General features: G+C 43.0%; 1 protein-coding gene across 3 annotated transcripts in view; it reads right to left on the reverse strand.

The window, feature by feature from the left end:
* The window catches only part of LOC135257069 (reticulon-1-A-like), a 41980-nt gene extending 25983 nt beyond the window's left edge, over window positions 1–15997 (reverse strand). The window contains exon 1 of one of the 3 annotated variants that reach the window (XM_064339486.1): window positions 15566–15997. In XM_064339486.1, coding sequence (XP_064195556.1) covers window positions 15566–15788 — 223 coding nt within the window. In that variant the 5' untranslated portion in view covers window positions 15789–15997. Of the gene's footprint in view, window positions 1–8379; window positions 8483–8889; window positions 9022–15565 lie in introns of those variants that run through there. The other 2 variants (XM_064339488.1, XM_064339487.1) reach the window with 2 other exon arrangements.
* Window positions 15998–26948: the final 10951 nt, after the last annotated feature.

Raw genomic sequence — 26948 nt, forward strand, 5'->3', positions numbered from 1 at the left:
CTCATTAAGGGCCACCGAGGGGATTCTATTTTTAACCTCCCGTAGCAGGGGAGACTGCGGCTCTTCAACCTGGGAAGAATCAGCCACTGGGAACGTCCTGGTCTTACTGGCTGCTTCCTCTTCCTCCCAGCTGCTGATTAAACTGCGGCTGTGGGGGGGGGGGGGGGGGGGGTGGGGGTGGGCGGGCGTGTGCAGGGATATGATTGTGCTGGGGGGGGCGAAGCTTTTTCCCTTTTCGCTGCTTACGGGAGGAAGGGGACGCATGCCGATGCGCTCTGCGGTACCCAACCCCAGCGTCACGTGACTGAGGACGAGAGGGGGCGGACAGGAGGGGAGGGGCGGAGGCGGGACTTTGGACTCATCCCATACTCATCGTGGCAGGGCGGGGTGGGGACTGTCACTGAGGGTTGAACCTCTGAGCTGTTGTTTGTGTTTTTCAAAAATGTTGGTTCAAGTTCACGTTTCTCCCACCGCATTGATACCCTGCCACCTACACCCTGTCACACCCTTTATACATATACTGTCAGCCATGCACCTGTCTCTCCCTTTATGCATATCCTGTCAGCCACGCCCATCACACCCTTTACACATACCCTGTCAGCCACGCCCCTGTCACACCCTTTATGTATATCCTGTCAGCCATGCCCATCATACCCTTTACGCATATCCTGTCAGACCCGCCCCTGTCACCCCCTTTACACTGTCAGCCACGCCCCTGTCACTCCCTTTATGCATATCCTGTCAGCCACCCCATCACACCCTTTATGCATACCCTGTCAGCCATGCCCCTGTCACACCCTTTATGCATACCCTGTCAGCCACGCCCCTATAACACCTTTATGCATACCCTGTCAGCCACGCCCCTATAACACCTTTATGCATATCCTGTCAGCCACGCCCCTATAACACCCTTTATGCATACCCTGTCAGCCACGCCCGTCACACCCTTTATGCATATCCTGTCAGCCATGCCCCTGTCACACCCTTTATGCATACCCTGTCAGCCACGCCCCTATAACACCTTTATGCATACCCTGTCAGCCACGCCCCTATAACACCTTTATGCATATCCTGTCAGCCACGCCCCTATAACACCCTTTATGCATACCCTGTCAGCCACGCCCGTCACACCCTTTATGCATATCCTGTCAGCCACGCCCCTATAACACCCTTTATGCATACCCTGTCAGCCACGCCCGTCACACCCTTTATGCATATCCTGTCAGCCACGCCCCTATAACACCTTTATGCATATCCTGTCAGCCACGCCCCTATAACACCCTTTATGCATATCCTGTCAGCCACGCCCCTATAACACCCTTTATGCATACCCTGTCAGCCACGCCCCTATAACACCCTTTATGCATATCCTGTCAGCCACGCCCTATAACACCTTTATGCATATCCTGTCAGCCACGCCCCTATAACACCCTTTATGCATACCCTGTCAGCCACGCCCCTATAACACCCTTTATGCATACCCTGTCAGCCACGCCCCTATAACACCCTTTATGCATATCCTGTCAGCCACGCCCCTATAACACCTTTATGCATACCCTGTCAGCCACGCCCCTGTCACACCCTTTATGCATACCCTGTCAGCCACGCCCCTATAACACCCTTTATGCATATCCTGTCAGCCACGCCCCTGTCACTCCCTTTATGCATATCCTGTCAGCCACGCCCCTGTCACACCCTTTATGCATATCCTGTCAGCCACGCCCCTGTCACACCCTTTATGCATACCCTGTCAGCCACGCCCCTGTCACTCCCTTTACACATACCCTGTCAGCCACGCCCCTGTCACACCCTTTATGCATATCCTGTCAGCCACGCCCCTGTCACACCCTTTATGCATACCCTGTCAGCCACGCCCCTGTCACACCCTTTATGCATAAACTGTGAGCCACGCCCCTGTCACACCCTTTATGCATAGGCCTACCTTATGAGGGGAAGAGGGAGGGAAAGACAAAGAGAGACATAAAGAGCAAGACCAGAGTGAAGCAGCGAGTCAAAGGTAAATATAGCACGGCCCTATTTTCACAGTACAGCTGTCAAACTCAAGAGACAACTCTGGAGCTGGTGGGTTAATTAGAGACTAGTACACCTGCACTGCAGCTGAAAAAGAGGTGGGCTTATGAGGAAAACATTTCCTGTGGGAGTGGTGGGCCGGTTTCATTATGGTCAATCTGTAGTAATACAGCATTTAAAGGCATCCTACACAATATTTTTACCTCAAAAATATTATAACCTAACCATGCTAAGGCACTATCTATGACGCACTGGCAATCTCTGTCTTAGCGCACTTTCGCCAAATTTGTGCACCTTTACTTGTATTTGTTCGTTCAAAATGTGTTTGGGATTTTCTCTTTTCTGTGTGGGGAGCGGTGGGTGTGGCTATAGAGCCTGTGGCTTGGGATCAGAATTCAGCTGAGTGTTTGTTGTTAGCTAGCTAGGGAAAAGACGAGATGCAGCAAAGCAAAAACACAAGCTGACAGGGCTCATTCAAGAACCAGAGTTAATCTTGGAATTGCTTTTCCCCAGTGGCGTCAGCTGAAGTCCACCAAGGGGATGAAAAGTGACACAAAGTCGGCTTGTTTTCTGTTCGAAGTAATGTAAGTAATGTTACCTCTATCCGCTATCCAGCTAGCTACGTCAGGTGGGGAACATGGGGTGAGTGGGTGGAGTTGAAGACGGAGGAGAAGACTTCTTTAATTGTGAACACAGGACCACAGCAAGGCTAGAAACACTGCAATGTATGCCTTTAATGCCGTTACATCAAGACCATAAGGAAACTGACAGGTTTGTCTTGCCACATACATATTTATGGCACCTAAAAAATATGCAAACTACAGAAGGAAGATACAATGCGTGTCAGTTAGTTAATTACCTTTTTGCTGATTTTCATCCTGAAGTGTTTAGGATTTGTATTTTAATGAGGTGTAAATTTTGATCCTAAAGTATTTTCATCCTAAAGCGTTGTTTCATTATTTGTAATTAAAAAATTTTTTTATTATAATTTGTCGTACTAAAACTTGTTTGCCTGACAAGACAGTACTACTTTTTGAGCTTACCAGAGGATTTAAAGTGATAGTTCCCTTTCTAACCCAGAAATAATGAGCTGAAGTCAACTGCTCAAACCCAAACCCAAACCCAAACCTGGTCAAATTACAGAGGAATTACCAGAAATCACAAACTAAATCTGGAAAGGTGAAAGTGAGAGAAAGAGAGACAGAAAAGAGAGAGAGAAAGAGAGAATTTGTGATGATTGGCATACTCTAGAAAGCGCAGGACCACTGAAAGACAAAACAATAGCAGGAAAAGGAGGATGTAAATAAACGGAGAAGAAGGGTCAGGAGCAGTGCGGAGGCAGGGGAGCAAAAACAAGACGAGCCAGGATATGGGATCCATGACACCCTGAAGGTAAAACAACAACAGCCCAATCTCCACTGATAAACCCACAGAGGCACAGCTCAGACCACACACAACCCAGAAAACCCACAGCACTGTGTCACTCAGCATAGCTTTTCCCAGTGTGCAGCTGGTCAAGGAAAATCTGTCAAAAATTCTGCATGAGCAGCACAAAAGAGAAAAAAGTACTGCTGGCAAAGGGAGAAAAAGTTGTTCATGTGAGTGGAATTCTCTGAGCTTTCATAACAGTATATTTCTAATGAAGAACATCTTTATTGGCCTCCTGGTCAGCGCGCTCAGCTGAAGCGCTAGTTCTTAGTGCAATTAGCGTAGCTTGCCTATAGGCAGGTTGCAGGGTGCTATTGTCTGCAGGCTAAAACCTCAACTCAGGGGCCAGGATATATGTGAAGAGTTTGTCTCCAGACCAGACTGCTACTGAACAACATCCCTGCCCCACCTTGCCCGCACACGCACGCACACACAAACACGCAAGCTCACTCACTCCAAAAGGCTACAGCAATCCTGCAAATTGACAGAAGCAACACTAGGGAATGCCAATACATGGTAGGTAAGGGCCAAACACACCAGTCCTGATCATCGAAGCCTCCTCATTAGTCAGAGACAGAACAGGAACAGGGTCAAGGGTACAAGACTTCCACAGCATCAAGAAAAAAACTGACAGATGAGACCATGACCGTGGGGTGACAGGGTCGGTTCTCTTACAGCAGGGGTGTCCAATCTAATCCAAGGAGAACCGTTGTGAGCGCAGGCTTTTGCTCTAGCCCAGAATCAAAATGGCTGTTACAACAAAGCAAGGTCTTGACTAAAGAACACAATTTTCCATTTGCTTGAATCGGGTGCTTTATTGCTGGGTTGGAACAAAATCTCACACCCAAAGACCGACCCTACACAGGTAAGATCGGGCGAACCGTCCAAGGACGAGGGCTTTGGCCAGGACAAACTCTCTGCAGGACCGCGGAAGACCGTTTCCTGGCGGAACCGCAGACCGCACGCGGTCTGTACAGATGGCCGCTTCACGCAGGTGGGTTCGTCGCCCTCTTCACTTTGGGCCAATGCCAGATGCCTGTTAATCATGTGACACGGGCACTGGGCTGCTCACGGTGGAGCTCAAACAACCTCTCCAAAATGCATCTCTCTGCTCCACTCTCCCTAATCTGAGGATAACTTCCTGTTGTTCTCCCTGCGACTTCCCCACTTCCCTTTAGCAGACAGACTTACATTTACTGCTTCTAAGTAACCGGACATCAACAGCAGTTTATTGCTGTAGTCACCCCAGCAGTCCATGATCTGGGATCCAATCCTACAACCTGAATATTAATCAGTTACTCCAACCATCATGACCATGCAACCATTCTGTCGAGCAGTGGTCCTCAACTCGGGCCAGAAAGGGCCGGTGTGGGTGCGGGCTTTTGTTCCGACCAAGCAGTTACACACCTGATTCTACTAATCAAGGTCCTTAGTAAAGGAAAACTCCAAAGGTTTATTAGGAGAATCAGGTGTGTAACTGCTTGGTTGGAACAAAAGCCTGCACCCACACCGGCCCCTTTCTGGCCCGAGTTGAGAACCACTGCTGCAGAGTAAGAAGGCAGGTACCGTGATTGATGAAAGCTTCGCTGACGCACGCGCTGAGCCCGGAACGCTAAAAGCCGCCGCAGGTACAATGCGACCCTTTGCTTTAATGCTTCTTCGCCACAGCCCACGTCCCTCGCTCACTGTCGGTTCAATGGCCCTGACGCAGCATGAGTCGGCGAGCGGGCCGGCGGCTGAACCCGACGGCGCGCGGACCAGACAGCGCACGTCTCCCGTGCATTAGCTGCTAGCGCTGCCGCGGGTAATGGCTCGGCGGCGGCCCGCTATCCCCGGCCATGGCCACAGGGGAACGATAAAACCCAGTCTCTGGACGCGAGCGCTGCCAAGTTATTTCTGGAAAGTTCTTCAGGGCTGCGTCTCTCCCTGCAGGAACTCCTGGAGGGGCAGAACGGAGCCTTAGCTGACCCTTTCCAAAATTCCGGACCCCCACACTGTACCGTAGATACACGCCACATACACACAACTGCAAACGCAAACGTATGCTAACAAAGATATGTACATACACAAAACATGTGCACACATACAAAAAAACCACTTCAGAAATGACCGCGGCATAGAATCCAATCCAGGTATAGCAAGCGTCTATTTTTAACGCACTCAGACACGGTATGTTAATAGAGCAATGTCAGCAATTGTCTTGCCACAAAAAAAAAAACAAGCAGAAAAGATGGAGATGTACTGACTGCAATAGGCTAAGTGCTTCAGGCAGGGCTCTCCTTTAAAGAGATTAAAAAACAGCGTGTCCTCTCCTTCTCTGAGCAGGTGAGCCGGTAGAGAGTCGAAGAGGAGAAGAACAGACCACCTTCTCTTGTTCTCATCAAAGGCCTGAGCTCTCTGCCTCTGTAGGTGTACCGTCTGCCGGTTGAATAAAGGCTCGGCGCGACCTGACGCGTGTCCATCAGCGTCCCGCGCGTCAGAGGCGCGCACGTCACGCGCCGCGACCTTCAGCCGAGGTCATCGGCTTCCCTGCGTCAGCATGGCCAAAAAAACGCACCCGACGCCTTTCATCCCTTCGCCATGACAGTATGAAGAGCCCAAGGGGGAAGAAAGAGGTGCGATGTGTAGGCTGGCGCGGAGCGCTAAAGCTGTAAATTAAAATGCGATGGCGCGGGCTGCTAAAGTGTGACTGGCTTTGGGTGTAGCGGCGCGTCTTGTGGGCTGGAAATTGAATCCCGACTAAATGCCGGAGCCTGGCAGCGACTGGTAGACCTGCATGGCGACGCGCAATTGACCAGGCAGCCCAGGGAGGGAGGGTCTCGGCGCCTGACAGCGCAGCTCAGCTGGTGAACTGCGGCTTGAAAAGAAGGCTGGCACCGTACCACTTCAGAGAGTGCGCTCTACAAGTCTGATAGAGGACAATGCAGCAATTATTTGAGTCTACAAACAGGACTGGGAAGTCATACTGTAGAAAAATTATTTTAAAAAAACCCCAAAATCGCCAGCAGTCGTACGGTGGATAATCTTACGGAAGGAGGAGCATTCAGTCACTCCCACAACCGTGTGTACTTTTCCCTAAATGGGTTCACACTGTTTTAAATGCTAATGGACAGTGAAAGCACAGTGATTAACCGTAAGGAGTCTGTGATAGAGGGCCATGCAGCGGCTGTAATTAGCAGCCTTGATTACAGCCTTGTTGTGGCGTGCTCTTCCCCATGCATTTCTGCCAGCAGACGATCCGAGATGCACCAACCACACCGGGGAATGGGGAGCGCTTGCATGGAATCCGCTAGGCTACATCAATAAACACGCCCAGTCGCTGACCTGACTCTACCCGGACCAGCCGCCGCCACCGCAATTCAAACATCGTTAATGGGCCTCCTGCCAAGGTCAGTGCAATCGTGAACTCCACCAAGTACCAAGACATTGTGTCGAAGAACCTGGCATCCCGCCTACCAAGAAGCTGAAACTTGAACACAACAGACCTCTCAGTAAACCAACAACACCTAGATCCCTGTTACTCAAATCACGGCCCTCGAGGTCCAAAGACCCACTGGTTTTCCACCCTCCCATTACCTGCGAGTCAGGTGTCAATACAGTCTGGCCAATCACAAGCACTAATTGTTCTGTTATTTAGCTACCTGCGGGAAAAGAAAACCAGGGACGGATTTGGATTCGAGGTCCAGATTTGAGTATCCATGACCTAGATCATACCTCAAAATCAACCGTGAAATGCTTACATGAAAAGAAGGATGAGGGTTTTGGAATGGCCGTCACAGTTCCCAGACCTGAATATTAAAAATCTGTGGGGGACTTAAAACATTTAGTGCATGCAAAGACCCCTGAGAATGTTTCTGTCAAAGAGTTTTGCCAGGAAGAGCGCAAAAATAATCTAAAAGTGAGAAAAGCAAGTCCTGGCTCCAGGAAATGTTTGGGAGCCGGCAAAGAAGGTCTTACTAAGTACGAAGTGACAGGGTGCTGAATCTTTTGCCCATGCCATGTTAACTTTAGTTTATCATTTTGAATCTGCAAAAAATGCAAATACTACTAATCATGCATTTAAACAGCATGTCAACAGAGGTCGGGTCAGCTTCTGTAAGAGATTAGAGATTCATTGTCACATACTCAACATACATATATTGTTGTGGCTCCCATAGGACTCACTCAGCCCAGGTTGGGAGCCCCTGTTTTGCAGCCCCTGTCATGGCAAGCTCACCTTTCTGATGGTGAAGTGGGATCAGCACAAACAGGAAGCTTGACCCAACCGGACCAGAGAGAACGAACTATTCATCTGCAGATCTCCAGTGGCGACAGCATGCATGGGGTCCACCAGCACAGATGCTTCAGAACAGATGGAATACCAACTTTCGTGGGTTTAGACCAATGAACCACAGATACATTGGCTGATAATTAACTTTTTATTCAAATAATTTCATACAATTTGATTCGTTTTCATACCAGTGTGCACCTGGACAGTCTAAATTCCAACCAGGCCAGCTGGTGAAGATTCTGTCCAAGTCTCTAACCCAAGAACCAGAAGAGAATGGAACCAGAGCCAGGTATCACAAACAATAAAAGAATTCATATTAAATCAAAGTCCTCCAACATTTAATTTCCTTTTAATTCAATTTATTTTTTTTTTTGTCATAAAATGTCACCTGAGCAGACTTTATTTCTACTGTAAAACACCCTAGTGGAAAGCCATACAGCCTACAACCCTGCCTGCTCTGTGCAATAGCCTGAAGGAAATTAAAGTTGATATCGTCTTTTTTCCACACAGATTTCCACGTCCAGACAGGATCGATAAGCTTTCACCGTATGATACAGAAGCTTTTTAATCCCATGGCCCTAAGTGAATCTCCGGAGCCGAGATCAGCAATTTCACAGTGAAAACGAGGGAGAGAGACCATGCTTCTTTACCAAATAAAGAGCGTGCGACCAAACAGAGAGACACGGGGCAGGAAGCGAAAGGAGAGGAAAGACCGTTGGGAGGGCAGGGGTTAAACATAAACAGGAGCGTGGATGGCCCTGTCTGGATTAGTGGCACGCGATCACATGATTTACACAGATCAGTAGCACGGTCCTTTGTTGGAATTACGGGTCAAACCACACGCTGGCCATCATTATCACGTTATCACAGTGAGAGCCCTTCCTGTAATGCTGAGGCTAACAGTCTTTTTTATTGTTATCGTGACTGCTGCACAGCGGAAGTCCAAGTTTGTTCGAGTAACAATGCGAGCCTTCACCGGCTACATTTTGCCAGGCGCGCATTGTTAGTTTTTGAGCGTGCTGAATATAAATGGGCCGCAATTCAATGAGGCCGTTCTCTCTGGGGAGACGGCTGCATAGGAGCAACAACGCAGGATTTCATATCTCGCCCGTAAAACAAAGCGTTTACGGATAGCCGCGAAACAAAAGACCGGATATTACCTGCTTCCTGGCATTACGGCGTCGCTCTCTCGTCTCTGATAGGGAACGTTTCAGCTTTTGTTACTTGAAAGAAGCAAACACTTTGTCCACAACATCACGCAGCTATATTCACCCTTGGCTTAGGCCGGGGGTGTCCAATCTTATCTGAAAAGGGCCAACATGGGTGCAGGTTTCTGCTGCAGCCCAGCATTACACCTGTTTAAACTGATTAACCAATCATGGTCTTCAATCACGACCTTGAAAAGTTTAATCAGGTGTCTTAATGCTAGGCTAAAAAATATATATATTTTTTTAAATTATAACAATAACAATATACCCCGCCATCTTTTTTGATAAGACTGGACACCCCTAACTTGGCAATATTATGGCAGACCATGGCATGCTTTCCAGATTGTACATGCTGCTCAATTCAGTCAGAGTTTGGGACAAGTTAAATGACAGGCAATGGCTGGGATAAAGTCATGTTTTGCATGACAACGGCCAGTTTTTCACCTATTTGATTTTTCTATACAATATTTTGACCTTTTAATGTCATGTTTGACTCACCTCTATTATTTCATGCTTTTTCCTCATCAAGCACCAGATCAAATGAGAAAGGCTGGGAGATATTATATAACCTTTCACTAACAAAAGAGGCTCACTGCAGGCAAAGATGATTTCACCTGGTCAACAAGGTGCAGTTTTGGAGCAATTAACATAAGGTTCTCTTCGGTATCCAAAGTGATATTATGGATCTTTGTATTGCTATTTTCTTTCATAACACCAGTGCTACAATTAGGCCTATGTTTCTTAAGAAAACTAATTAAAATTACATAGACATGAACTGGGCATTGTTGCTGTTCTGCAGTTAAAAACAACAATACACTTTTCCTCACGCAAAGGCCAGGTATTTCAAAAACAGGTAGCATTGCTGTGAAAAAGCTTGTCCATCAATCAGTTTGATCAGTTTTGTCAGTTGCACATGACCTGATGCCACACACTATTTGGATTTTTCTGTACAATATTTAGACTTTTTAATGTCATGTTTGACTCACCTCTATCATGAAACATAAAACTGAAAGAAATTTTAAATATTAATTTAAAGCAAAAAAAAACTATATTTATTGCCCTGAATGTATAGAATTATTACTGTTTCATTATTATTCATTATTATTCTGGCCAGAGATGTCATTACTAAGAGGACACTACATCACAAGAACCTTCATCAAACACAATGACATAGATTGTATTTTGAATATTTTCCTTTCACACAGCTCAATGTTTACTGGAGCCATTCAGATGCAGTGTTTGGCTTCGGACTCAAACCAGCAACATTCAGATTATGAGCTTAGTGCCATCATGTTTTGGGTTCACTGCTAGCCAGGATATAAATAAAATAGAAACACTATACGAGACAAAAGATGATTCACACTTGCTTTGATTTGTTTGGGATGAAATGACACATTGTCCGTGTTGTTGGCTGATGAACTGAGTGATTCATTCATAGATGAATAACAGCGATTTGCAGGTATGCCTGCGCATATTCAAGGATGCGCCCACACAAGGCAGAGAAGTCATGTCTCTTTTCACCGCTGTGATATAGGCTATGTGTCTTTACATTATGTCCTGCAAACTTTTACACAATTACATTCTTGAATCCCTTGGAAGCATTTTTTTTAGATTTAGGACATCCATTTGATTTTGGAATTACTGACACCTCCACTGACATCGGCTCTCTCTCTCTCTCGGTCTCTCTCTCGGTCTCTCTCTCTCTCTCTCTCTCTCTCTCTCTCACACACACACACACACAAGGACCAGCTTTATAAAAATAACCTCTATAATTGAATTTGTGATGAACCCATTATCTTTCGTTCCACTCACAAAATGCACGAGTATAATTTAGAGCACGAGCAGAATACGGCTGCCTCATAAACTACCGTTAACATATTTCAGCTTCTGTGGGAAGTGCATTATTAAGGCACTTGGATGTTTGTTATTGACAAAGCAAATCCAGGTCAGTGGAAAAACCCAAGGTGCTCGAATGCAGGCCAAACGGAGTAGGTGCAAAGGCCACAATCTACGGACCCCAAAGAACTGCAATATACTCATCGGCTGAGAATATAGAGGCTAATCTCCTTTGTTCTCTGTGTAACATTAACACAGTGAAATATTTCCCTTCAAAGGCAAAGACAAAATGGGATTGTCCAGTGAGGCAAACAATGGGACAGTGTACCAGCTGCAAGTGAAAGGCTTTACACCAGTGGAAAGGCACTAGGATGACTCAGTGGAAACAGGTATCCAAGGGCACGGTTTACAGCATGCAACAGCGCTGGGTGTGACATAACAAAGACAACATCTTAACTCCACCCATCCTTAGTTTCCTGCTGTACAAATAATGCCTAATGATTCATGACCATAGCTGCAAGCCTCCTCCAGCCCTTTTCCTCTTCTCTGTTCAAACTTCTCTGTTCAAACTGAGATATGGGCCCAGAAAGCACCAGGACATAAAACCAAAATCCAGCTTTTACACTCCATCTGCTAGCATGTCCCAACTGAACATAATCTCAAGGTTTCATTATTAAATATGGGATATGAGATTAATTCCAACCCGCTAAAAAGCTTCCGAATTACGATAGTCTGTTTCACTATACTGTTTCAGGTTTAAAAATTTGGTTGTAGGTACATTCCTCAGGAGCTCTCTCACTCTCCCTGTGTGTGTGTGTGTGTGTGTTTGTCATGTGTGTGTTTGGTGTGACAGCAAGAGAGACTTGGAAAACTTGGACATCTCACAATGCAGATGTCCAGCTGGGACACAGGCAATTCCATGTCATGGTTAATCTCATCATGAAAAAAAATACATTTCATATGTTTACACTTTTTTAGGTTAATGTTAATAAATGGTTAGATGCGTATTAGTTCATTTTAAAATGCGACATGGTCATTGCACTAATATCATTTTGTTCAATACTAAAGCAGAGGTAGTCCACTTTGGAATATAAAAAATTCTATCAACCGTAAACCACTAAAATTGACAAGGGCTTTACAAGCCCTTCCCTCGACGTCCCTGTGCTAAATATCTATTATTTATGATGCAGAAACAAAGGCAAGGTAATTACATGAAAGTCAATAGACCCTCACGATTTGTTTGTTTAGAATTTTGGAGTAACACAAAAACGATAGGTTTGTAGTGAAAACCAATGTCACGTCCATTACATTTACACAAGTTTCTGCATTTCATGGTTTGGGCTAGCGAAAATCCTGTCCAGTATCTGTACACCTCTTGGTCTGGGGCTGTTTTTCATGGTTTGGGCTAGGCCCCTTAGTTCCAGTGAAGGCAAATCTTAATGCTACAGCAAACAATTACATTCTAGACGATTCTGTGCTTCCACAACTGTTTGGGGAAGGCCCTTTGCCTGTTTCAGCATGACAATTCCCCCACAGCGAGGTACACAGCAAGGTCCATATAGAAATGGTTTTCAAAAACAATGTGGAAGAACTTGACTGGCCTGCACACAGCCCTGACCTCAACCCCATCCATCACTGTTGGGACCAAGCCAACTGCGAGCCAGGTCTAATGACCCAATCTTGAAGTGCGGGGTTTGTTAGATAGCCTTTCTTGCTAGTTAACTGAAAGCTAATGTGGTAGTTAACAGAATGATGTCTTTTTCATGACACACTTAGTGATCAAAACTGATTTTTATAAACTGAATTTCTCTTTAAATCTCCATAATATGATGTGAAGAAAGAGGCTGTGTGCGTGTTTACCTGCCAATGGATTACCCAAAGCTCTAAACTCTCCGTCCAATTGATTATTTCGATTACTGGCACACTTGTTAATCAAGGGAAATGAATTAAAATGGGTTGAAGCCAATGATCAGTTTAAAGGAAGGCACCCTGGCTGTTTTCAGCCCCCCAACCACCACTATTAAATAGCCTAATTATGAATTAAGGATAGATTCAAGTATGAACCAATGTTACGAGACGTACAATAATTCCACATTTCTGCACACAATTCATTCCAAGCCCTCCAGGTTTGTATAACCCGTTCACCTCAAAAATAATGGTGGCAGAATACTATTTTAATATTTTCTGTGACACGTGATGTCCATATGACAGTCACTGCACCTTTGAATGAGTGAAGTTATCTCACTGAGAGTTTGTTAGATTAAATTGCTGAATGCTAAGGATTACAGGGTCTGACCACTGGTGCTGGCCTCCTTGCTATCACCCTGATCAACCTATCTCTTCAATACTTCAATAATTGAATGAAAATGATCATTTATCTCAACTGAGGACCACTTGGCTTGTGCGGCTAATGTGGCTGGCTAGCAGACAGTTATAGCCTATTAATTTTAGCATCTAGGCTATCTTACCTTTAGCTAGCCATAGAGCAGAAGTAAATGTTTATCTGCAAAACAGCTCATTTTAGAACATCACATTGAGTTATGTGCCACTATGCACTTGTCAGGGCAGCGCTGCCCACAGTAGCAATGGCAGGCAGATTATCAATGAGAAATTGGATAGTATGGGAGGTTGGATATGGCATGAGGAGTGGGATACTGATAGGGGTTGTGATATCAGTAGCATGAAAGAGGGATACTCAGTCATTGTCTTTCCAGGGTCTTATAGTATCTTATCTCAGGCACAGTATGTGGCTCATAAACTGCCAAGGAGGAACACAAACATGTGGGACACAGGACCTTGTGGTGTTTAGTTAAACATGCCTGATTTAATTTTTCTTTAAAAAAAAAAAAATAGGCTCAGCTGACCCGGTATAAGTGTAATAATGAAACAGATAATGTAAAGGACTCATTCCCATTGAAATTGAGGAAGACAATATTACAATATTGAAAATTATATCAAACTTCATAGTTGACCCTCACCACATTTTCAGTAGCTAACAACTGTGTTAGGGCAAAATCTGATTAGTCATCATGTTATCGACTGGTGCATACTTCTGTGACCATCATGTCTATAACGTATGTCATATGCATAAAGCTCAGCTTTTTTCCTCCTATTTCATGTACATTATGCAAGCATCTTAATAATTGGCATTTCTGTACAGGTCATGGGCTCTCATTCAAGGCAATAATATTTTCTTTTTACTTCAATATGAAAGCTTCACAAAAATCTTTGAACATACGTACTCACTCTAAAATGCTTGTCCAATTCTGTCACGTCCACGACACAGATTAATTTATTATATAACCATGACGTTACAGTGTATTAGGAATCCGTTATTTTGTGTTTTTGTTATTTCAAGTGCATCCCAGAAGTGTTTCAGGGCAGACTTTTTATTTTATTTTTCATTTTCAGTCCAAATGTCATGTCCATAATGCTGGAACTGCCCACATAGGTCTTTGAGGGGCATACCTTTTTATGAAGCTGAAACTACTACTGGAAAGTTAAACGTGTACTTTCGTGTACTTTTAAACAAAAACAAGATAAATAAATAAATGCTTACTGGGCCAAGCAGCACCACGAACAGTTATTAAAATGGGGGGGTCGTTTGTAGGGACAATAAATATTTTGCAGAACTAAACGCGATGGGGCCCTGTTCTACAAGACCCATTGAAAATCCGACCCTCCCCCTCTCATCCGCTGCCCCTCTCAAAAGACATGCCATGCCTACTAGTCCAGTTACATAAACTTTGCATTCTTTTAGACGAGCACAGCCCCGGCTCTTATGCAACCCTTTGTCTCGCACAATCTTGCTAAATGGTAACTTTCTAAACTTACTAGTCGGGACGAATACCGTACAGCATGGTCGAATAACTACTATCAGAAACAAATTCTGACCCATGATAACGGCCAGGGATTAAACATGCCATTGAGCGAATACTGTAATTTTTAATTCTGCATGGTGTTGTATGGTTATGCAGGCTACCTGTTGTTGTTAGCTTGAATGCTGAGTATTCGTAACTATATGTTATTGATATTATGAACAACATTTCCATACAGACTCGTTTTACATATCATGCTACAATTAGAGTATGCGCATTAATTGTGGAATAATAATAGACGTACTCGTGCATCCCTCGATGTTTCACTCGCAGGAGGAAAATTCTCTGGCTAACTTGGACAGTAACAAGAGCTCTGTCATTTCCGTACGTTGCGAGATAAACTGCAACAAATTTAGTTGTATGTCCACCGTGAACCAATTCATTAACTGGAAGCCACTACTGCTCGATGAGCATCCATCAGTCCATGCGCTGATTAACGTTAGCTATAGCTAACTTTTCTGTTCGGACATGGTGGTCACACAATATCATTTTCACAGTGTCTGGTTACAAAACTCGACAGCCATTTTTCACGAACTGGGCTTAGAATTAAAAAGGACATATAGGCTACAATGTGTACACTAGCTATTATGATAGTTATGTGGTAAAATGTTCACGGTACAATTTCTCAAGATAGCGAGGTAAGTAAGTTCACCGAGCAAGAAGCACAACTTTGTTCAATTAATGTTAGTTACGCGTCTGTAATGTTAGTTACGCTTCCATACGCGACTCTCCAGATACCATAGCTGCATGAGAAAAGTTGCACCAAATGGTTAGCTAGCTAGCTTGCTCACCAGCACAGCGAAATAGCGCACTAGCAACAGTCAAAAGCAGTTCACTGTAATTGCTAACAAATAATTCTGCGTGTTAAAGAGAGGGTGTTTTAATTTCCCTCAGTATTTGGGTTCTCGTTTTACCTGTAGATGCAGTTTCCATGGTAACGGGAGGCCGATTCTGATTGCTTGCAGGTTGATGGTAAAATTGTTTCTCGTAGGTCTCGTCCTCCCAGCTTTTTGACTGTTGTCTATCTTCCGTCTCGTCGAATCGGTGCACGGTACTCCTAACGCGTTCCATCTTCTCAAAATCCTCCCCAAACCATCTCCCCTCAGAGTCGGTTTCCTCCCTTGGCTTCGCAGACATGCTATTCGTAGACTGGGTAAAGCGCGTGGTAGGCTACACTATGAATTAAGGGTCAGTCTGGATTTAAACGCGAAAAGCACAAAACAGAAACTCTGCTGTATTTTTTAAATCACAGTTACTCCTACAAATTCTCTTTGCAGGGCTATGCACTCAGATGGAGCATTACGCATGTGAAAATGCCTTGTTTAGTTCAATGTTTCGACACTGACGTCATCGTGTCTGTGGTTTATGGTAGGCACGGATTTAGGGTGGAAAGTGACATGCTATTAACTGTTTACAGTGGGCCTGAGCGGCCGCAATGAAGTCTGCCAATAATAATAATAATAATAATAATGACTTCATCACAGTAGTATGTTGGAAACTGAGAAAATAGTTGTGAATTTAAAACAATCAAACAAATTGATTTTCAGAAATCAAACATATGCATCATTAGGCCGGGGTCCATTGCACATTCTACAAATGTGCGAATAAGCCCAGGTATATTTTCATAACGGTGAATAGACATGAAAATAATAAATGCGTTTGACATATGTGCTCATTTTAATGCATCGAAGCAGGACTAATTACTTTCTTTCTTTCTTTTAAATCAAATATTTAATATATTCGGTTTTTAAAATATTTTCAATAAGTGAATGTGTCAAAACATTTAAAAACATTACGTATATATGTTTTCCTCCCCAAGTAAAGCCGTGTATTTTAGTCTTCATATACCTATTTATGTTTCCATCTGGGAGTAGTAATATATGTTAAAATTGTGCCGAGTAGCAAAACAGAAAACAGTTTCCTTTCAGAAACCGGAGTTTTCATGATAATTCATGTGGGGAAACAAAAAAGTAAACACGCATCCAGACACACACGAAGGCACGCCCGACCCACAGTGGCACCATCTTGTGGTTATAATGGGTCAGTGATTGAAATACAGTGAATGTACCTATAGTATTACTGGTATTATTCAAATCTTGGGTTGCAGGAAAAACAATGATGTATTACAAACACATAGGCTAATAGAAAAATGTTATAACGTAGATGCAGATATTAATCTGGGAGTGCTATCACCAGGGGACATTTATTTAATCTTTTTATAATGTTGCCCGTATGTTCATCGGGCTGGGAATGTTAGCCAGGTCAGACACTGTTGCTCACATACCTCAAGTGGCCCTACTTACATATCGTGAGTTGCTTTGAATACTGACATCTGGTAAATGAGTACACTGTAAAGTTTTAGTGTTCAACTTTTGGTATTTTTATGAAAAGCATATTCTTACCCTGACAGATATTTTCTTTCCCCATCCAGCTCAGCACCAGTGTTACCATCAATCAAATGTCATGTAAACACATGTTTTTAATTTGTCTCAAATATCTGGGGCTTTTAGATGAATATCACCATCCGCAAATCATATGTTATATTATTCAGGCTTGCATTGGGCCAAGGGACAATAAAGGGAACTCTGTTTGATGTGTAGATGTGCAACCTTTTTTGGCCTCTTTGTAAGATTGTTATGTGGAGTAATTATAGTACCATCTCTGTCTTTTGTGCAAAGCATCTTTATGAAGTCAGTTTGAAAAGACAGAAAAGACATTCAGTTCTGGGACAGCTGCGCTTTTCAGCAAGAGTCAGTATTATTGTGACATTTCCAACAGCGTTTATCAGATACTCTTCTCATCACAAAAAGATCAGCACAATAGACAAGGCAAAGCGGGGCTTATCTGTTTGGCTTTTTACAGCTCTTCCCCTGGTACAAACCAAACAAATTGAGAAGAACTTCTCTGCTATGTGTACACTATGCATACCTACGCATACACACACACACACAGACACACAATACAAATAAAATGGAATTGAACTGAATGAAAAGCAGCGTTAGCCACTGCTGCACACACACGCACATACGCACATGTATGTGCATGCATGCTTGTGTGTGCACATGTGTATTGGACTGTACATATGTTAGACTGTACCCAGGATCATTGAGGTTATGTTGTAAATGTTGTAATGCTAAATAATGCTAATTTTATGATAATGTTAATGTTATAATGCTAATTACACTAATTACATAAATTTCCCTTGACGTGCTGACAGTAGTCATTATGCCAACTATGTGGTTGTGCATGGGGTACTGGAACAAATATCAATTTTCCCCAAAACACATGCTTAAAACAGATTACTCATTTGTATAATTTAATTTGTGCCACTCGTCTAGATTTTTCGAGCAATAACTGATGTTGAAGCAGCGTAATTGTTGTTGACTTCTCACAGTGAACCCAAGAGCCAGGTAAATACAAAGTGACAAGAGTAAATTTGTTCCTCTTGGTTTTGTTTGTTATGTTATTCTGATTAACAAATCAAATCGGGGTTTAATAGAGATGTCTATAGCCACGTGACCCTGACAAGGGCATTTTTATGACTCACTCAGTTTGTGGTTGCCATTCTGTGTGCTGTAATGATTTGCAGAAAAATACATTCTTTACGTGCTTTATTCCAACTGTACGTTCTGAATTTTTAAGAAACAATTTTTTGTCCTTGTGTGGTGAATCAATGCTGATAATAATGTTGCGCTCACCAATGGTTTCCCGCTGACGCCAGACTGTTTATTTGAAGTATTCTGTTCTCAATATGCTCTGTGATGCACCCAGCCATACATCATATATGACTATGCAATAACTGATGGGGTCTCCACTTTGCCAGTCACCTGACCTGTCAGCTGGAATGGGTTGTTGTTCTCAAAATCAGCTGGAGAACAGCAAACGCAGATGCATTTCTACTGACTTAGCTGCAGGTCAGCCATACAGAGGTGACCCAGAGGCATTTCCATGGAAAACTGACCAGGGCTAGCAGTATGTTGGCCAACCCCTGAAATAACGGGCAGACATCATGCAGATGAGGCATTTGGGAGACACTGTTAAAGCGCAGGTAGAGCACAGGCAAGCGGCAGGTGAGCTACATTATAGATGTAGGACCAAACAGGACAAGGGCAGCCAGTTAAGACATTCTTTTTAATGTAATAGCCCAACATTTCTTGTAAACCCATTTACCTGTTATATTGCTCTTACTTTCCCAGAGAGCCCCCTGGAGGTCAGAGTAGCCCAAATTCCCCAAACTCAATCCCCGAAATTTGCTCAACCGTATAGATGGTTTGTGGGTCTTCGGGACATTGTGGAGGTCGTGTGACAAAAACATTGGAGGCCTTCAGGACCTTGGACAGCAGCCGCCTCGCCTACTGGCACTCACAGCCATGGATGACTGTTAATCAATCTGTTTTTTTGCCTGTCTAATTCAGAGCCATTATGAGGACGCAAGCCTGGTAGATAATAAAGTTTTATTTATTGATTATTGCCTGATTGGCACGGTGCTCTCTTTTGCTCTCTTTAAAATGGGAACAAATTGTGCTGTCACAGCTATTTTTTTTATCTCTGTGCTTCATCCATTCAAAACCGGGTGTGGTCATCCATTCAATACCTGGTGTCATAGGATGGTGTATATCATTACCCGAATTATTTTCTCTCAGAGTGAATTTCTAGCATGAGGACAAACTACCCAACATGGCAGCTTGCATGCAGGGAAGTAATTGCAGGGAAGTAATTAGTACTGGGCAATCAGAGGCTAGGTGAACCAAGGCCAAAGTGACCCTGCCTTCCCTTGAAAGTTCAGTTCATTGAATTAATTTTGTTGTATTCATTTAGACCGTTTGGTCCTCACACCATCTATGCTCAAGAAGACGGCCACCATTTACAGTAATCCCCTGAACGATCTCTGGGGTTTAGCTACATGTGCCAGAAATGCCAACAATTTGGTATTGTCACTTTTGACTTTAGTTTTGCCATTGAATCGCACCTCGTTTCATATTATTTGTGTATATAGACAAACAGCAGGTTGCCAGAGATTTTTGAGAGAGAATATTCCTTCAATATTACATTTGTGTATCTGAATTAAACAAAATATAATATTTATAGTACCTACTGATAAAATGAAGGGTTCATTGTTAGTAGATGGCTTCTCAATCGATGAGGGATTTAATCAGTCAGCAAGTATGCAAATGTGTGACAGAGACAGTGAGTGATACAATAAGGGGCTTCGCCTGGTTTGGCACATGTGATTTCAGAGACAGCCTATCTGAATCCAGCGCATTTTGCTCTCTCGCTGACATACTAGGCAAATGGTAAATGGACTGCATTTATATAGCACTTTTATCCAAAGCGCTTTACAATTGATGCCTCTCATTCGCCAGAGCAGTTAGAAGTTAGGTGTCTTGCTCAAAGACACTTCGACATGATCGGGGCGGGGTTTTGAACCGGCAACCCTCCGACTGCCAGACAATCGGTCTTACCTCCTGAGCTATGTAGGCCACATTGGATGCTGCTAAGACAGATAAAAATATCCCTTACGAAACCAGATTGGGACTCGGGGCATGGGAGTGAGCGAGAGGATTATCCCGCTTCAGCGCACCTCTATGGTGAATCTGATGTGAGTCTGCTCTGATGGAGCTCTAATCTCGAGTGCTCCGTCCATATCGGGTGGCTGCTGTCTCTCTGCGGCAGATATGCGCAGGCGGCTACTTTAACCACCCATCCCCCCATACATGCACACATACAAGCACACACATACACACACGCGTGCACGGACAAGCACACATATGCACACATATGCACACGCACACGCGCATACAGCCACACACGCATACGCACATACGGAGTGCTGTTATCACTGCACACATACACACACACAAAGAGAGAGAGAGAGCACTCTATTTTGTCCTGTATATTTAAACAATCCCAACACCCACAAAAAGTATGGCCCTGGCAAACTGGGTTTATGGAAGTAATTATCTTTTATAGATGCAAATGAATGCATTGGATTTACTTGATTAACAAGAGCACATGCCTTTACAAATAGTTATAAACCTTTATCAATATACAGTTACAATTTAGGAATTTGGAAGATGCTTTTAGCCGAAGTGAATTACAAATGTGCATTAAACATTGTAAGCATTGCAGCTAAGAGAGCCATTAGAGCTAAGCCCGTGTCACCGTTGACCGAAGGGAAGAGTGGGCTTTTGTTTTTTTAAATGGAAACATAAATTAAAGCGCAATCTGAAAAGATGGGTCTTAATGTTTGTGGGAAACAGCCGGCGAATCTGCCTTCCTGATTGGTTGGGGAAGGCTGTTCCACCATCGGGGGATGAGGGCAAAGAAGAGCCGGGGCCATGAGGAACAGCTGCTGGATGCCCAAAAAGATGGGGCAGCCAGCTGGCATGAGGAAACTGATTGGAAATCCCTGGTTTTAGCGCACGGTGTGGTCATTGTCTCAAGACAGGATGGTGACAAGTGCCACTAGCAGCTAATTAACCACCTGAGCAAGTCATTTGAATCGAATACAAACATCCACCAGATTCTGGAGAAGAATGAAAAAATAAAAATGCGTAAGACAACCAGAACTTGTAACTGGCCTGTCTGAGTGTCATGATACTTGTTTTGACTGAAAAAAAGAATTATGGCACAACAAAAATATCAGCCAATTAAATTTCAGTGACGACTGTCTGTCTGCATGCATTACTTGTGACCACTAGGTGTCCTCATTGCTCTTCGATTCACCCTTCTCAGAAAAAAAGGAACAACTGTCACAGATCTGTTCTGACTCATCAGGTTCTACACTATTTATTACCTGCCCTTTATTTTTTCTGTAATTCAGAAACTTTAAAAATACTGCAGAGCAAATATTACCACAGAACAGTACTCACGATTATATAGTATTAAATAACTAATGGAATGAGTGAAGAGTTCTATATCCTACCAATATTCTGTATGTTATTTAGATTTTAAAACATGGGCCACCACTGTTTCATTCATGACTCAATATCTCCAAACTGCACAGAAAATTAGGCTATGCTACATCCTCAAAAATGCCTTAAATAATGTTCAATTACCTTTCTTACCAACAATGATTTTTGCTGAGTCGGTGTTAATAGTTTCCCAAAACAAACCATTTCCCGGTGGCTCTATCTATCTATCTATCTATCTAATTAGCCACATTCGGTCTATTCACTATTGATTTATAGCCATTTCTTCTTAGCCTGGCCTACTAATTAACTAACTGCTTTGACAACAAGATATTGTAACTAAAGCAGTTTCACAATTAAAAATATTTTTAAGGAACCTTCATTTTAAATTATGTAATCAGGAGGAACTGACAAGGAGAGAGCTGCAATTGACAGGTCGAGAGCTGCAATTCCAACCGCACGACTTTGCAATGGTGCTTGTGAATGTTCGTCCGAATTACGGTTTTCAGGAACACCAAATCGTCTCTTGATGCTTCTTCCAATAGAACTTGCGACCATTGTTAGAGAACAGCGCTTTTTGAAAACGCACCTCTGTTCAATCAATGGCCTTGGTGAAAGAGGTCAGTGCATGCTACCCTTTTCTATGAACTACGCAGAAGGGAAGACCGGCAAAACACACACGCACACACACATACTGAGTGCTTTTTCCACTGCACGGACACATGCAGACACATGCATGCAGGCACGCACACACACACTGAGTGCTATTATCACTGCACAAACACACGCATGGATGCATGGACACACACAGAGTGCTTTTATCACTGCACAAACACACACACCTACACACACATACACACACACACACAAAGTACTTTTATCACTGCACAAACACACACACACCTACACATATGCACACACACGCACACACACTAACACAGTTCTTTCATCACTGTACAAACACACAGACATGTGCATGTACACACACATAGAAAACAAGCACATGTATAGACTGCACATACCTACACACATGCACATGTACAGACATATCACCAGCAAGTGATTGTAACACACAAATACACATATTCTGAAGATTATTGCCTGTATGCCTCCATGAACATAAACACAGACACACCTCTGTCTGTGCGTATGTTTGTGCATGTGCATGTGAATATGATTGCACAGGAACATAATGCACATGCATGTGCACATTCTCTCACTCGCAGATGCAAACACATACAAACCCACACACACAGTCTGTGCCAGAGCAACCTGGCATATCATGTCAAAATATATTAAATACTTTCCAGAACAGAACAGCAACAATACCTTGGGTGAAACCATGATTCAGAAGAGCAACACTAATAAGCATCATATTATACTTAATGGCTAACAATAAACTGATGTTTTATATCAGTAACTAATATTGGAATTAGTGATCAGATTTAATTATTATACAGAAGGAAAGAAATCACAGTGCATCAAAAGATGCTGAAAAACTCTTGTTCAGACAGATGCTGTTACTTTGTAAATGAAGAAATGTGATGTGCAGATAGCAGGAAGCCAAGAGTTGTTTTGTGGGGGTGTCAGATTATGAGCTTAATATGACATACGTTCATCTGCACCTAACACCTCAGCATGTACACAAAACCCTACCGTAGTGCGTGCCTTGCAGTAATTATGCACAGGCCCGATCATTTACATGTCCAAGGAACAGTGCTGGAAAGCCACTTTAATATTACGTAATTTTTCATTTTCTCCAATTTTCCCTTTCCCTTATCTGCCTGGTCTCTCTCCAAAGAATGCCGACATCATTTGGGATGAGAAAATCATATGCTTGCACGTGACTTTTTATTCCGATAAAGAGCTTTTCCGGCACGTTTCATATATTTTTGCCAGCTGATTGAGTTCTCCCGTTTCAGTGTGTCAAAGCAAAGATAAATTGACTGTTCTCCCACGGAGGCAGCGGTATTTGAATGGGAGGCGGTACTGAATGGGATAGCTAATATGAGGAACGAGAGCATATTAGCATATGAATGTGCGAACCAACGCGTTCATACGTTCAACCATACATGGCTTTCTCACTGGCCATTTTTTTGCTGTCCAATCTTAATTTGCATAAAGAACATGAATAATTCACATAGCCGTGTGGATAAAGAGCTGACAGGGGTGGGACTCGATGCTTCGGAACGGGTTCAGACGAATGGAATGTGACAGAAAACAGATGGGGGATTCAGGACGAGATAATAATAATAATAATAATAATAATAATAATAATAATAATAATAATAATCGTCATCATCATCTATCATCAATCATGATCATTATTAACAAGTAGGTCACAGAATGTGCATCATAGGGAATTGCTATAGCCTACCGTAAACATTCCCTGAGGATATGTTTACATCAGGGTACGTCGCACCAGATCAGGAAAGAAAAAAGAGCTCCAGTTAATTCTTTCCATGGGGTTTGACAAGATTTGAACTATCTGCCAGACCTTTACTGGGGTGAATCATGAGGATGAAAATGATTGGTTGCTACAGGAAGCTGCTCTTGCAAATCTACTAGTGATAAGATAAAAATATTGTCATATACTGTAATACAATAAAAAAAGAAAAAATAAACAGCATCAATTGAAAGTACCCAACAAATCATGTTAATTCAATCCAATCATTTTATGTTTATGCTGTGAATATATATATATATATATATATATAGGGCACATTTAAAGCAAGCAAATCCTGTGGAATCACTCTCAGTTGAATGAATCATATGAATTATATTTTTCAGTGTACTTTTTTCAGCTTGGATTCCATGAGCTTTTTTAATGAGGGCTTATCTTAAACAATGACTTGCTTCTTGTGAACAGTAATTTTATCTATGTAAATGTAAGGTATAACAAATTAGAAAGAATTCTGTTATGAAACCACCACATCATATGCGGTTAAACTAATATAGTACATCAAGCCTCTTCATTCTTCTGAGTATCTATAAATGTGTGCGGAAGAAGAAATATTGCCATCAAACACGAAAGGACAATTGCAAAACATTTGTCATGAGCTTAGATCTTCAGTTTACACCAGAGCACTGAATTATATTGGATCTGTAGCAACTGTTTTCTAGGCTGCATTAGGCAGAGTCTGTGCACGGTGGAAATACAGAGTTGAAAGCTGTAGTGTCTGGCGGCATTCTGAAATTGTGTGCTAGTCTGATCTGTTCCAAATTTGTGATAATGATGATGCAGCAATGGAACAATCTTTCAATGACTAGGCACTCAGGGGATAAAAAATAGGCTTAAACCATGGCCCATTTTTGCAAAGTGCTCTGCATTTTCAATACCGATTTTAATAAATAATATAACAGAACAGCTATAAACAAACCATGTTGGCCCCAGGACGTTAAACAAACTGTTGCCCTCTGGGCCATATATAACTTACCAATTGGTCTCACATGGAAGTGAGGGACCAAGAGGAAGAAAGCGAGTCTATTCAGTTCATAAAGTGCCCCAATCCCCCCCCACGCCCCTACCCCATTGCCCCACACATTCCCAAGAATCCTCTCCAAAAGTGCTTTAGGGGCTCAACAAGATGAGAGATTAGAAGAGCTGATGTCAATTTAATCCTTCTGCCTCTGCAGGCTGGCACACACACAAAAAACAGCCATTTTCTTCCTGTCATGCGGGTTTCATCAGACGTGCCACAGTGGCACAAGAAAATACCGTCTCCATCTTGAATCTGTCCCCGTCCTCGTCTTTATTGTTTAGACTTACAAGGGGATTGTTGTGGCTGACACGGGTCCACACTGCTCAGGGTTAATCTTGAATGGGATTACCAGATAATACAACTTGCCTTGAGTAGTGGTTGTGTGGGTGATGGGGGGTGGGGGGGTAAGAGTGTGAATGTGTCTTACACAGGTTGCAAATGCTTTCCTCAGTTAACTGAGGAGGGTAAAGCCTCTTGCCATAATCTCCTTTACACCAGACCTCTGTTTTCATCACATTGATATTTCACCATTAATGTTAAAATAACACAGGCCCTCTGGACTCACATGTAAGGTATCATATTAGAAACATCATCAAGTGACTAAGAAAAAATGAGCATAATTTTAGCAATCCAATGGTTTCATGGGACCTGGAAAATAGACAGTAGAAAGTGCTTGGGGAAATGGCTTGAAATAATGCTATTGTGTATGATGTGATTAGGACACAAAAAAGTAAGATGCTTGTGGTTGTTCTGTTGCATGATACCAGCCAGGGCTGGTATTTCCACATATTTTTTGTTATAACATACATTATATTGGTCTTGTGGATTGTTTGCAGAAAAATTCTCATTCACATTTTTTTTTTTTTTTTTTAAACAAGGTATGGTATCCAACTGGGGTATTGTTCACTTGTTGCAAAAAGTAAGCTCACAATTATGCGTAGTTTAATAAAGAATTGTAACTCATGTATTACATTACATTCATTTAGCAGCTGCTCTTATTCAGAGCAATTCACATGTAGGAAACCTCACCAAATTTTATGAGCAATAGTGCCAGGCTAACAACATTCCTAGATCAGCGAATGTCACAGTGTCTACCAGCCCTCGCTAGAGGGCACTATCTGTCCTGTTTGGGTTCTGTGCTCATTCATTGTGTTAGCATTCTTTGAGTTCTGCACATGTCTGTTTCATTAGTATTGTGTCTGTACCTGTTACCTGTACCTGTCTCATTGCTTGGTCTTAGTTTCTGCTTTCTTTTGTGCTTGTCTCTCGTGTTACCTTGCCCTGCCTCATTACTTGTTTATGCTTGGCCCAGTCTTGTTTTACTGGTGTAAATATGTTTCTTATTGTTCAGTAAACAACTTATCCTGTATTGCTGTTTTTGGCTTTTCCCTGAACTTGGGTCCACTGCCTCGTCCGCAGCATGACATAAGAACAAGCCACCTATGGATCAGGCAGAATTAAGCCAGATTCGGAGTGCTCTCTCAAGCTAAGGAACCACCATTGGCTGCCACAAATAGCTATTAAAAACCACCTCTGAAAGCCTGCAGTCCCTGACCACAGCTGTACAGCGTAAGCCGACTACTACACCACCTGACAAGGGTTCAGGTTCAGCCAGCCCTCATACCAGGCAATCCTACTCGCCCACCAGATAGCACTTACCTCCACCTAAATGTTACAATGTGCGTCTGGGAAAATGCAGGAGTCTTTTTTTAAAAAAAATGTATTTTTTATTTTTAGAGTAATGAAGCCCTGGTTACTATGCTTCAACACGGTCTCTCAGAACAATTGAAGGTTTAACTGGCTACCATTGGACCTAGATCAGTCCATTTCTCCTATCTATTCAGATTGACAGTCGCCTTAGCAAATGGGACCGTCAAAGGAAATGTTACCTCCATTTTCCGGTT

Source organism: Anguilla rostrata, chromosome 6, assembly GCF_018555375.3.
Source record: "Anguilla rostrata isolate EN2019 chromosome 6, ASM1855537v3, whole genome shotgun sequence".
Classification (NCBI taxonomy): Eukaryota; Metazoa; Chordata; class Actinopteri; order Anguilliformes; family Anguillidae; genus Anguilla; species Anguilla rostrata.